The 14,586-nt window shown below is 35.6% G+C and overlaps 1 protein-coding gene across 6 annotated transcripts in view; it reads right to left on the bottom strand.

Moving 5' to 3' along the window:
• The window catches only part of BRDT (bromodomain testis associated), a 69,250-nt gene that overhangs the window by 40,089 nt on the left and 14,575 nt on the right, over nucleotides 1-14,586 (bottom strand). For all 6 annotated transcript variants that reach the window (XM_019806886.2, XM_034653893.1, XM_034653890.1 and 3 more), the window contains 5 exons: nucleotides 14,059-14,173; nucleotides 6,594-6,766; nucleotides 5,703-6,056; nucleotides 1,455-1,583; nucleotides 341-529 (listed from right to left, as the gene is read on the bottom strand). In XM_019806886.2, the coding sequence (XP_019662445.2) occupies nucleotides 341-529; nucleotides 1,455-1,583; nucleotides 5,703-6,056; nucleotides 6,594-6,766; nucleotides 14,059-14,173 (960 nt within the window). The remainder of the gene's footprint in view (nucleotides 1-340; nucleotides 530-1,454; nucleotides 1,584-5,702; nucleotides 6,057-6,593; nucleotides 6,767-14,058; nucleotides 14,174-14,586) is intronic.

Below are 14,586 nucleotides of genomic sequence, written 5' to 3'. Positions count from 1 at the left end.
TGTTTTTTTCAGGCTTGAGCTAGGAGCAGGGTTAACATTTTATCACAAAAGGAAGCAATGCTGAACAAAACTCATCCATAAAATATCTTGAATTATGTCATATAAATCATTTCAATGAGAATAAACTCATTGTGGTTAGAAAGATAACAGAACTTTAAGATACACAGATCTCTGGGTAAGAAAGAATATTAAACATTACAAATGTGCCAGAAGTAAATAAACCCACAGTTGCTAAGTGATCTAAATCTTAACAGCTTTTAATCTACAAAAATGATTTTATAATAGATCTGCAGCAACAGCTCATAAATATACAAAAACTTCCATCACTACAATCAACTACCTGTTCCTGAAGCTTTGCAAGACGTTGAACTCGTTCATCTTCAGAATCACCAGAAGAGTTATCTTCAGAGGAAGCTTCACTATTGCTTTCCCTACCAAGGATTTCTGTGGTATCTGTTTTGATGTAGCAGACAGGCATACTCTCAAGAGGTTCATCTGGGATATTTGCAAAATGCATTTCAAAAACATCCTATAATGGAAAATTAGACTATAAAGATCTTCTGTATTTTCAACTTAATATAGCAATAACACCCTTCAACAAAAGTGTCATATTTTCATGATAATTCTATTTTTCCTTGGGGAGATCATTACATAATATATACATCAAATCATTATGTTATATACCTTAAACTTATACATGTTATATGTCCATTTATCTCTATAAAACGGGGTGGGGGGGATGTATCAAAGAAGAAACCTAAGACTCATGCTTCCTTGCCTGCCAACCTTAGAACTTTCCTCCTCTCTTCCACGTAAAGATAGACCTCACAAAGTTGTATAGAGGACCTTTCAAGGATCTCCTACCCTGTGGTTGATGCGTCATTCCACTACCTCCTACTCCACTACATTCTGCTCAAAAGTCCTAGAGCTTTACCTTCAGGGGAACATGGGCTCTAGTCAATCCTACCTCAGATATCTACTATCCCCTCTTCACTAATATTTCCCCAATATCCTCTATGTGTAAGGCAGCCTTCTTAAAAGATTTGCTACTAATGTGTGCTATACCTCAAAAAAAAACCCCTGCATTTTAAGAGTCAATTTAATTAATAAATTGTACTTTATATTTGGGAAGTAGGGCATTCTTTATCTTTTGAGTTATGGTTCTAAAATTTCCAAACTAGGGGTGCTTGGGTGACTCAGGCAGTTAAGCGTCTGCCTTCAGCTCAGGTCATGATCTCAGCGTCCTGGGATCAAGCCCCATATCAGGCTCTCCGCTCAGCAGTGGGTCTGCTTCTCCCTCTCCCTCTGTGATCTCTCTCACTTTCACTTTCTCAGATAAATAAATAAATAAATAAATAAATAAATAAATAAATAAATACTTTAGAAAGAATAAAATAAAATTTACAAACTATGTTCAGAGAAAACTCACTTTCAGAGCATACCTATCAACTTACCTGGAGCATTCTTGCCATTGTCACTACTTCATGATCTGGAGGATTGTATTTGTAGCAATTCATGAACATTAACCTAACATCTGCAGCAAATTCATACGCATCTTTATATTCTTGGTTGTCCATTTTTCCCTAAATTAAGGAAAAATTATGGGATTCACAAACAACACAGTTCAATAATCATTTACATTAATTACACAGAACTCAGGTAAAACCAAAAACAGATACCCACCCGCCAAATATGACAAATGTTAAAATCTTGCTCTATTTGTTTTGTATTTTTTGACTTTGAAAATATCCAATGAATTTTGACAAGTAGAGATAAGGAGGATATTCCAAGTTAAAAAAAAAAACAAACTGGGGTGCCTGGGTGGCTCAGTCGTTAAGCATCTGCCTTCGGCTCAGGGCGTGATCCCGGCGTTCTGGGATCTAGCCCCACGTCAGGCTCCTCCGCTGGGAGCCTGCTTCTTCCTCTCCCACTCCCCCTGCCTGTGTTCCCTCTCTCGCTGGCTGTCTCTCTCTCTCTGTCAAATAAATAAATAAAATCTTTAAAAAAAAACAAAAAACAAAATCATGAAAGCAGGAAAACAGTGCATTTCCAGATAATCTTAGACAAGTATGATTCTAGGAAAGCAATGAAAAGATAAATTCCTTAAACCAACCTTGAATATTTAAATGAAAGATTTTTATTAAAACTTTCCTCAAAATGAAAAGATATTTAAAATTGAACAGAATTGGTAAAAGGAAGGAAATAGTGAAGATCAGAGCTGAAATAAAGAGACTTAAAAAAAGTAGAAAAGATCAATGAAACAGAGCCAATCCTTTGAAAAAATAAAACAAAATTGATAAACCTTTTAGCCAGACACATCAAAAAAAGAGAGGACTCAAAATCGGAAATGAAAGAGAAGTAACAACCAATCCACAGAAATACAAAGGATAAGAGACTATTACAAAAAGATAACAGGACAACAAATTAAGATAACCTAGAAGAAACAGATAAATTCCCAGAAACACAAAATCTTCTAAGACTAAGTCATGATGAAATAGAAGATCTGAACAGACCAATTACTAGTAATGGAACTGAATCAGTAATCAGATGAGATCGGGTGCGTTCAGGGTGGTATGGCCGTAGACTGAATCAGTAATCAAACTCCCAAGAAACAGAAGTTGAAGACCACATGGCTTCACAAGTGAAACCCAAACTTTTAAAGAGTTAATACCTAAATTCCTCAAACTATTCAAAAAAAATAGAAAAGGAAGAAAAACTTCCAAATTCCTTCTAGAAGGCCAACATTACTCTGATACCAAAACAAAGACACTACCAAAATAAAATAAAATAAAATAAAATAAAATAAAATAAAATAAAATAAAATAAAATAAAATTACAGGTCAATATCCTTGATGAACACAGATGCAAAAATCCTCAACAAAATATTAGCAAAATTCATTTACCATAATCAAGTGGGATTTATCCCAGGAATGCATGGATGATTCAATACCTGCAAATCAATCAATGGGATATAACACATGAACAAAATGAAGGATAAAAGCCATACAGTCATCTTAATAAATACAGAAAAAATCTGACACAATTCAAATCTGTTCATGATAAAACTCTAAACAGTGTGTGGTTAAAGGGAACATACCTCAATATAATAAAGGCCATTAATGAAAAACCCACAGCTAACATCATACTCAATGGTGAAAAACTGAAAGCTTTTCTTCTAAGACCAACAACAAGGATGTCCATTCTCACCACTTTTATTCAACATAGTACTAAAAATCCTAGCTGCAGCAATCAGACAAGAAAAAGAAGTAAAAGGGACCCAAAGTGGTAGGGAAAAAGTAACTGTCACTATTTATAGATGACATGAAATTGTATATAGAAAACCCTAAAAACTCTACCAAAGAACTTTAGAATAAATGAATTCAGTAACATTGCAGGATACAAAATTAATATACAGAAATACGCTGCATCTACATACCAATAACAAAATAGCAGAAAGAATAATTAAGAAAAACAATCCCATTTATAACTATCAAAAAGCAAAAACAAAAGTAAACCTAGAAATGAATCTAACCAAGAGGGTAAAAGACCTGTACTCTGAAAATTATAAGACACTGATGAAAAAAAGTAAAGACATAAAGGCAAAGATAAACAACGCTCATGAACTGGAAGAATAGTTAAAATGTCCATTCTACCCAAAGCAATCTATAGATTAAATGCAATCCCTATGAAAACAGCAACAGTTGTTCTCATGGACCTACAACAAATAATCCTAGAATTGTTAAGGAACCACAAAGACGCTGAATCACCAAAGTAATCTTAAGAACATAACTAGAGGGGCGCCTGGGTGGCCCAGTCGTTAAGCATCTGCCTTCTGCTCAGGTCATGATTCCAGAGTCCTGGGATCCAGCCCTGCATCAGGCGCCCTGCTCAGTAGGANGGCTCCCTGCTCCGCTGGGAGCCTGCTTCTTCCTCTCCCACTCCCCCTGGCTTGTGTTCCCTCTCTTGCTGCCTCTTTCTGTCAAATAAATAAAATCTTTAAAAAAAAAAAAAACATAACTAGAGGTACTGAAATCCTAGATTTCAAAATATACTACAAACCTACAGTAATCAAAACAGAGTGGTACTGGCACAAATTAGACCCATACATCAGTAGAACAGGACACAGAGAGCCTAGAAATAAACAAACACTTATATAGTCAATTAACCTATGACAAAGGAGGCAAGAATATACAATGGGGAATAGACGGTCTCTTCAAATGGTACAGCAAAAAATAGTTATATGCAGAAGAATGAAAACCAAACCACCTTCTTACACTATATGTAAAAATAAATTCAAAATGGATTAAAGACCTAAATGAAACATAAAAACCTGAAAACTAGAAGAAAACACAGGTAGTAATCTCTTGAACATGGGGCTTAACGACATCTTTCTGGATGTCTCTCCTCAGGCCAGGGAAACAAAAGCAAAAATAAAAACTACATCAGACAAAAAAGCTTTTACACAGTGAAGAATATCATAAAACAAAAAGGCAATCAACTGAATGGGAGAAGAGATGAGCAAATTATGATAAGGGGTTAATATCCAAGATATATAAAAAATTCATATAAGAAAACAAAAACACTAATGCAAAAAAAATTTATGCCCCCCTGTTTATTGCAGTATTATTTACAATAGCCAAGGTATAGAAGCAACCTCAGAGTCCATCAATAGATGAATGGATAAAGATGATGACACAACACACACACACACACCAAGTGACATAAAAAAGGATGAGATCTTGTGATCCGCAACAACATGGACTGACCCAGAGGGTACTATGCTAAGTGAAATAAGACAGAGGAAGACAAATACCGTATCGTTTCACTTGTATATGGAATCTAAAAAACAAAAACACACATATACACAGAAATAGTCTCATAAGTACTGAGAACAAACTGATGCTTGCAAGGGGGAGAGAAGGAGATGAATGAATAGGTAAAGGGGATTAAGAGGTATAAACTTCTACTTACAAAATAAATTAAGCCATGGGGATGAAAAGTATAGAATAGGGAATATAATCAATAATATTGTAATAACATTGTATGGTGACGGATGGTAACTACACTTTCATGGTGAGTACTGTCTAAAGTATAGAACTGTCAAATCACTGTGTTGTACACCTTAATCATATAACATTGTATGTCAATTATACTTCGATTAAAAATTAAGGGGTGCCTGACTGGTTCAGTTGGTAAAGCATGTGAGTCTTGATGTTGGGGTCATGAGTTTGAGCCCCACGCTGGGGGCAGAGTTTACTTGAAAACAAATTTTTTTAAATAATAATTCTAAAAACCTGACCAAGCCAGCAGAAGACCCCCCTGAAAAAATGTAGAGAGGGGTCGGAAACTCATAAATGTCTTATTCCCTGCCCCCCAAAATTGCATCAGATTCATGCAGTTGTTAAAAATATAATCTTGACTATATAATGAGAAAATGTCTACAACATAATAAGTGAAAATTCAGGGTGCAGAGCTATATTTACATCCTGTAACTCAAGCACTGTGGCAAAGAACAATGGGTGTGTTTGTACAGAAGAAAATGAAAGATGTTTAAAAATTTTTCCATGATTCATTCCAGGTGATATGACTTACTAATGATTTTAATTTTCTTCATCTTTTTCTGAATTAAAACAATTTTTTACAATGACAAGATTATTTTTATAATCAAGAAAAGAAGTTTCTCCTATTAAGACAACATTTACCTTAATAGTTCCAAGATCCATTGGATTTTTCACAATATCATAGTAGTTATGGAGCCCCAAAGCATTAACATCAACAGGATTATAAAAGGGCCATGCATAGGACAAGTGTTTCTTTGCAAGCATTTCTTTAAGAATCTCACTACAGTGCCTTAACTGTTCAGTCACTTTAACATTCTTTACAACTTTACACTGCTGCTGAGAATCTGGCAAAACAGTCTTCAGCACATTTTCTTTTATGGGTGGAATTTTCACTGATTTTTTTTCTGCAAGCATTGGGGAAGAATCACCACTTGCTTTAACTACGGAAGTTGTAGGAGTTGTGGTATCTGCTTTCCTCTTCACACCCCTTGTAACCTGAAACAATTCAACAACAACAAAAACTATAATTAAGGGGACATTCAGAGTAAGTTTTCAAACTTACCAGCACCAAGTCTTCCCTATATTAAATATTAGTAAAGGTTAATTTCTCTTTTATAGGTAAAATAAATAATTCAAGTATCTTCTAATATCCAAAGAACTGCCTTGTGTAAACCTTTGAGATAAATGAAAGATATATGGAAAAATAAGTCATAGTTAAACAAAAACAAGTTTCTGAATACCTGAAATCAGCTATAGTATACAATTTTAAATTATCAACCCAATAGAAGTTATATAACACACAGAATGACTAGTTGGGCAACTGATATTAACACTAAAAATATAGTAAACCAGTTCAAATTCTACCAAAAATCTCTAAAATTTGGTTCACATCCTAGGTCTCTGTTACAAAATATACACAGACAAAAAGATTGACTGCAGTATGCTGAAGACCGGTTTTCATATCAACTTAAAAAAAGGTTCAGTCATCACAACTCCTTAACATTGAAACATTCTGGAGCACAGTGAACTTACTTGGGCCACTGTTTGTGAGGTAGAGTTGAGTGGAGTATCTTGTGCCATGTTTGAAGGACAAATTGATGTCTCAGGAAATACAGAGGGAATCACTTGTGGCTTAAATACTTTTCCCAGTGTTTTGGGGGATTGTTTTTCTTTAACAGAAGGAACTGCTACATTATGTTGAATGCCTAGTAAAGTGTGAACCAGAGTCAGTATGTGAGTAAAATATGAAGTACTTTTATTAGTATTCTATTTTAATTCATTTAGTTCAGCTTTTTAGCAATATAAACACAATACACTCCCATTCCCCTTTGAAACTCTCCCACACACACTTGCTAACAGTTGTCAGAGCAATTTAGACATAATATTGGAGACTTCAAACCTACAGTGCTTTATAAGGACCTGCATGATTTCTCTACTTACGTGTGCTCCCCCCTCCCACCACTCTCCTTCCAACCTTACTTCCTATCACTACCCCCTTCACTTACTTCACTTCAGCCTACTGGCCTGCCATAAATCCTCAAATCTGGCAAGCATAAGCAGACTATGCTCTCTGCCTGGAAGGAGATATCCTCGTGGCTCACTCCAAATTCCCTTTATGTCTTTACTGAAAGGTTACCTTCTTAGGCCATCCTATGTAAAACAACTCTCTTTCGACCCCCACTACTTTCTTGTTCTCTTATTCTTACTTTTTCCCTGCCACTATCACATTTGACATACAACATATAGGTATCCCTGACTCTCCGAATTTTTGCTTAACAAACTCAGGAACCAAAAAAGGTTTGAATATATTTTAAGACAGGGCTTGTATTCCTCAATCTCTGGGTTCTCATTATCCACAAATTAAAACTTAGGAACCAAATAGATTGAGATAACCTCGTATCTTTTGATATCTCAACTGTGGTTCTTTGAACTCAGGAGCTAAACGGCTAAGTATAATAAGGAATACTTACATTTACCTAATTTTACCAATTTCCTGAACTAGAAAAAAAAGCTCTGTGAGGTGAAGGGAACTTTGTTTCAATCTCTACAATATCTCTTGTGCCTAACACAGTACTTGGAACATAAGAGGACCCCAGGAATATCTATTGCATGCCATTATGTCTCAGGCCACTTTCTAGGTGCTATGGCACAATAATGAACAAGATAGATACAGTTTCTGTCCTTGGTGAGCACATTGTCTAGTGTAAGAAATAGAAAAAAAAATCAAATTGATTACAAGTGATGTTGAGCACTAGAATGGAAATAAATGGGGTGCTGACTAAATTATGGCAGAGACCTACTATAAAGATGATAAGCCAGGTAGGCCTCTCTGAAAAGGTACCAATTAAGATGTTACTGTAAAGATAAGAAGTAGCTAGCCAGAGAATGGGGTGGCAGTAAAAATGTATTTCAAGACAATCAGTAGGGAAAACTTCAGTGAATGAGAAGAAAGTAGCTCAAGATGAGAATGGAGAATTGGACAAATACCAGATCACAAAGGGCCACAGTAGGATTTCAGGCTTCATTTTAACACGGGAAGCTAAAGAGAGGTTTTAAGCAGGCTAATGATGTATTCCAGTTTATTTTTAAAATGCTGCCTTTGCTATTGTGTAGACAATAGACCACACAGAATAATCAGGATCACAGGGAGTAAGAAGATGGTAGCCTGAAGTAGGATAATTGCAAAAACAAATTGAGGGTTGAATACAAATGACTTACTAATTAGCAGAATATGAGAAAGAATCAGAGGAAGGAAGGAATCAAGGACAACTTCTACTATTCTGGTTTGAATGACTGTATTAGTACCATTTTCTGTTACACAGAGTAATCTGAGGAACATCAGTGTTTAACTGTGAGCCAGTTAAATGTTAAGATGTGTACAAGACATCCAAGTGGAAATGTCCAGTGGCTGTATTAGAGACATAATTTGGGAATTGATAGCACACAGATGGAATTTAGAAAAAGAATATCTAATATCAAACCCTGAAAAGAAAACTCTGATATTTTAGAGGTTTAATAGAAAAGACAATGCTAAGAGGATAACACAGTGGGAAAGTAAACTCGCAAAATTAGAGTATGCACCAAGAATAAGGGCATTTCAAGAAAGAGTATTTTAGAAGGATTATTTACCATGACCAAATGGGATTTATTCCTGGGTTGCAAGGGTGATTCAACATCCGCAAAATCAATGTGATACACTACAGTAATAAAAGAAAGGACAAGAACCACACATTCCTCTCAATAGGTGCAGAAAAACCATTTGACAAAGTACAGTCCTTTCTTGATTAAAACTCTTCACAGTGTAGGGATAGAGGGTACATACGTCAATAGCATAAAAGCCATCTATGAAAAACTCACAGCAAATATCATTGTCAATGGGGAAAAACTTACAGCTTTCCCCAACATCAGGAACACGGCTGGGATGTCCACTATCACCACTGCTGTTCAACACAGTACTAGAAGTCCTAGCCTCAGCAATCACACAAAAAAAGAAATAAAAGGCATCCGAATCGGCAAAGAAGTAGTCAAACTCTCACTCTTTGCTGATGACATGATACTTTATGTGGAAACCCCAAGAGACTCCACCCCAAAACTGCCGAAACTGATACAGGAATCCAGTAAAGTGGAGGATATAAAATCAATGCACAGAAATCAGTTGCATTTCTATACACCAACAAGGAGACAGAATACAGAGAAATTGAGAAGTTGATCCCGTTTGTAATTGCACCAAAAACCATAAGATACCTAGGAATAAACCTAACCATAGGGACAAAGGATCTGTACTCAGGAAACTATAGAAGATTCATGAAAGAAATTGAGGAAGTCACAAAGAAATGGAAAAACATTCCATGCTCAAGGATTGGAAGAACAAATATTGTTAAAATGTCTGTGCTACCTAGAGCGATCTATACATTCAATGCAATCCCTATCAAAATACCATCAACTCTTTTCCACAGAGGTAGAATAAATAATCCTAAAACTTATATGGAACCAGAAAAGACCTCTGATAGCCAAAGGAATAGTAAAAACAAAACAAAACAAAAACACCCAAAACTGGTGGCATCACAATCCCGGACTTCAAGCTCTGTTACAAAGCTGTAATCAAGACAGTATGGTACAGGCACAAAAACAGACACGTAGATCAGTGGAACAGAATAGAGAACCCAGAAATGAACCCTCAACTCTATGGTCAACTAATCTTTGACAAAGTAGGAAAGAATATCCAGTGGAAAAAAGACAGTCTCTTCAACAAATGGTGTTGGGAAAATTGGACAGCCACATACAGAAGAACGAAACTGGATCATTTCCTGACACCATAGACAAAAATAGACTCAAAATGGATGAAAGACCTAAATGTGAGACAGGAATCCATCAAAATCCTTAAGGAGAACACAGGCAGCAACTTCTTGCTAGACATGTCTCCAAAGACAAGGGAAACAAAGGCAAAAATGAACTATTGGGACTTCATCAAGATAAGAAGCTTTTGCACAGCAAAGGAAACAGTTGACAAAACCAAAAGACAACTGACAGAATGGAAGAAGGTATTTTCAAATGACATATCAGATAAAGGGCTAGTATCCAAAATCTATAAGAGTTTAAACTCAACACCCAAAGAACAAATAATCCAATCAAGAAATGGGCAGAAGACATGAACAGACATTCCTCCAAAGACATAGAAATAGCCAATAGACACATGAAAATGTGCTCAACATCACTCAGCATCAGGGAAATACAAATCAGAACCACAATGAGATACGACCTCACACCAGTCAGAATGGCAAAAATTAACCACAGTAAAAAACAGATGTTGGGGAGGATGCGGAGAGAGGGAAACCTTCTTACACTGTTGGTAGAAATGAAAGCTGGTGCAGCCACTCTGGAAAGCAGTATGGAGATTCCTCAAAAAGTTGAAAATAGAGCTACCCTACAACCCAGCTATTGCACTACTAGAGATTCACCCCAAAGATACAAATGTAGTGATCTGAAGGGGCACCTGGACCCCAATGTTTATAGCAGCAACATCCACAATAGCCAAACTATGGAAAGAGCCCAGATGTCCATCAACAGATGAATGGATAAAGAAGATGTGATATATATACACAATTAACTATTATGCAGCCATCAAAAAATGAAAGCTTGCCATTTGCAATGACGTGGATAGAACTAGACGGTATTACGCTAAGCAAAACAACTCAGAGAAAGACAATTATCATATGATTTCACTCCTATGTGGAATTTAAGAAACAAAACAGGATCACAGGGGAAGAGAGGAAAAATAAAACAAGACAAAACCAGAGAGCGAGACAAATCATAAGAGACTCTTAATCATAGGAAACAAATTGAGAGTTATTGGAGAGGTGGGAGTGGGTGAGGTAACTTGGTGATGGACGGTGGGGAGGGCATGTGATGTAACAAGCACTGGGTATTATATAAGACTGATGAGTCAGTGAACTCTACTACCTCTGAAACTAATTAATACAGTATATGTTAATTAATTGAATTTAAATTTAAAAAGGGTGACCATAGTAAAATTTTCTACAACCATTATGATAAATATTTATCTACTTACCAGTGCCTACCTTGACCAAATAAAATTTGATTTGGTGAGGAAAAAAAATCAAAACTGTAATAAGATAACAAATACTCTATTTCTGGATTTATGAATAATAAAATTTGTATTCTTTAATCAATGGAAAAAAAGAAAGAGATAGTAGCCTTCTAACACAAATACTGATAGAGGTCAAGTAAAATGAGAATAGAAAAATAATACTTAAATTTTGCCACATCAAGACTGTAAGAGACCCTGACTGACAAGAACTTGTTAAGTAGTGTGGTAAGAATCTTCTTGGTGATGTAGTAAGGCTAGAACCTATACTGAAGTGAATTCATGAATGTTTAAGAGAAAAACAAAAAAATGGGACAGTAACCAGAATAAAACAAGTAAAAGATGAACTTCAAAGACAAGATATTAGAGCATGTTTATAGAGTACTGAGATGAACTCTACAAAGGAGAGATTAATGATATATGAATCAAAGGGGATAACCAAAGGAATAAAATCATTGACAAGGTGAAGAGGGAAGATCCAGGTCATAAAGGCAATGGCCCAAAGTGAAAGAAGAGGAAAGGATCCTGTTATAGACCTTTGCTCTAGCTGATCTCTCCACCTGGAATGTTCCTCTTTGTTCAAATCTTAACTTCTCAACGAGGCCCACTCAGAACCCATCCTGTTTGCCTCTCTTTCTCCACTAGAATGTAAACTCCAAGATAGCAAAAGTTTTTATTTCATTCATTGATATATCCCGAGAACTTGAACTGTGTTGTAGCTCCTCAGAATTACTCAAGTATTTCATCAATAAATCAATACCAATTCAATTCAATGTACTAAATTTAAATTTTTTCTTTGCCATTATTTGGACTAGCTACTGTCATGTGAGTGTTTTCCTATCACTGTGCATAAAAATGACATGACTCTGGCAGCAAAATGTTCCTAGAAAAAGTTATCTGGAAACCCAGATCTTTACTCCAAAGCCAAATCCTACCAATCCTTCAAGGCCAAATTCAAGTTCTATCACCACTAAAGCCTTCTCCAGCTTTACCAGTATGAATCAACTTCTTACTCTCTTGAACCATAGCATGTACTGTGTGTAATTTCATCTGACATTTATTATAATGCATTGTCTTATTGTTTTTTAAAGTTTTATTTACTTATTTTTTTTAAAGATCTATCCGTTCATTTTAGAGAGAGACAGAGCAAGAAAGTGGTGGTGGAGGGGGAAAAACAGAAGGAAAACTGAAGCCAACTCCCCACTGAGCGCAAAGCCTGACACGGGGCTCGATCCCAGGACTCTGAGATCATGACCTGAGCCCAAATCAAGAGTCAGCTGCTCAACCAAATGAGCTACCCAGCAGCCCCTGAAGTTTTATTTCTAACTAAAATGGAAACTGAACTTGAGGGTTAGGGTGATTATACATCTTTGTAACCCCATAATATATGCATTATAAGTGACAAACATCCAAATACATATTGACAGAAAAAGTCAAAGAATTTGTCTGAGGGAATCTTATGTTCTTAGCAGTAATCTGAGCATCTGAAACAAGTAGCTACAACTTAAACATCAAGAATGTATTAAAGTTTGTTTTTTAAGGGAGGCATTCTAAAGGTAAATAATTTTTACCTTGCTAGAGATAATATTTTAAGTCAGCAATAATTACCACTTTGCTTTAACAATTTAAGTAGCATACTGATCTATGTATTATCTACCTTGTAATAGCTTATTTTAATCCTCTTTCAGAACCCTAGGCTTTATATTGTCAGACTTAAGATCAACCTTTTCCTAAGGTGAGAATAAAATAATAACTTTAATAGAACAGTGAATATTTCACAGGATTGCGTAAAGCTTGAAGTCACGACCCATCTTAAATATCTATCAACAAGGAAAAAAAGTACACATTATTACCGATAAAAACCACCTTGTAGTGGTAAGTCTTCTATATCCCAGCCCCTTAACTGTATACTTTATAAACATTTACAACCACGAAAGTGAAATATTTTCCTGACATTATACATGAGAAAACTAACATGGAATGATTAAGGAATTTATCTAAAATGTACACCATCAGTAGTCCAAAAATAAACCAACATTTCATCTATGACAACCTTGGTTAACCTCTACAATAAACCATTTGAATACTTAAGATGTTTTTTAACTCCATATTTAAATATTATAATTATTAGCTGTAACATGTTTCCCTCTAAAGGTTTTTTTTTTTTTAATTAAGAAAGAGTTAGAAAAAAGGAGAATCTTCAGATGCAACAGTAACATTTTATTCTTAGCTATTGGATCTTTTGGTACAAGGAACATTGACGATTTTGGCCGTTTTATTATTATAGAACAGATACAAGATCCACTAAAAAATACTAATAAATTTACTGGATGCTTACTATGTGAATAGTACTACACTATAGGAAATCTCAGGCTCCAAGGCCATAATCAATACAATTCTCCTTCATCTTGTATGATAGCCATCTTTGCTTTCAAAGTATGCCTTACTGTTTAAATGGACATTTAATACCAATGCAAAAGGACTTAGAAGGACTTCTTTTTTAAAAGATTTTTAAAAGATTTTGAAGATTTTTTTTTAAAGATTGAAAGATTGTATTTTGAGAGGGAAAGCGAGAGAGCGCACTTGCATGTGGGGCAGAGTGCAGAAGAAAAGGGAGAGACAGTCCCAAGTGGACTCCATGCAGAGCCTGGTGCAGGACTCGATCCCACGACCCTGAGAGATCACGACCTGACCAGAAACCAAGAGTAAGACACTTAACTGACTCTGCCACACAAGCGCCCCAGGATATAGAAGGACTTCTGAATGTCTATCTCCTTTGAGGGATTTATTATTTAGTTCTTGTCATTATATTTATACACACACACATACACACATTCATATATAATATAAAAAACAGGGAAAGTAAGAAAACATAAACCTTTTCTGTCTTACCTTTCTTTACTCTTTCCTTACCACCCACAATTTGTTCTTCTTGTGGCATCTGAGATAATTTCTGCCTAAACAACTTCTCTAGAGCTTGTGCCATAAGAACAATGTCATCTCCAGGCTAGAAAATATATAAACATAGGTTATGCAATATGGTCACTGTACCAAATTTCAACAATTCAGGCTGCCTTAGAGAAGGCAGTGACATAGTACTCTTGGACATTATTAAACAGTATCTACTGCTTCTAAATTAAGTGCAGAAAATGGTGTATCAGCTCATATTTTAAATTCTAACCTTCTACCCTCTTAACTTCTAAAAATAACCCAGGAAGCCTTTCTGAGTACTAGAGGGTTACAATCCAACCAATCCTACTAATACAAAAAGGTTTTAGAAACTAAAATTTCTACCTCACAAATAAGTCAAACAAAACAGGTTCATGGCTGTGGAAAGTACATGATTTGACTTGATGTGATGCCGTGTTCAATTCACTGATAAAATGACACTGCAGAACTAACATCCCCCCCCCCCCCCCC

Source organism: Ailuropoda melanoleuca, chromosome 2 (genome assembly GCF_002007445.2).
Source record: "Ailuropoda melanoleuca isolate Jingjing chromosome 2, ASM200744v2, whole genome shotgun sequence".
Taxonomy (NCBI): domain Eukaryota; kingdom Metazoa; phylum Chordata; class Mammalia; order Carnivora; family Ursidae; genus Ailuropoda; species Ailuropoda melanoleuca.
This window is presented reverse-complemented; position numbering and strand designations above follow the sequence as displayed.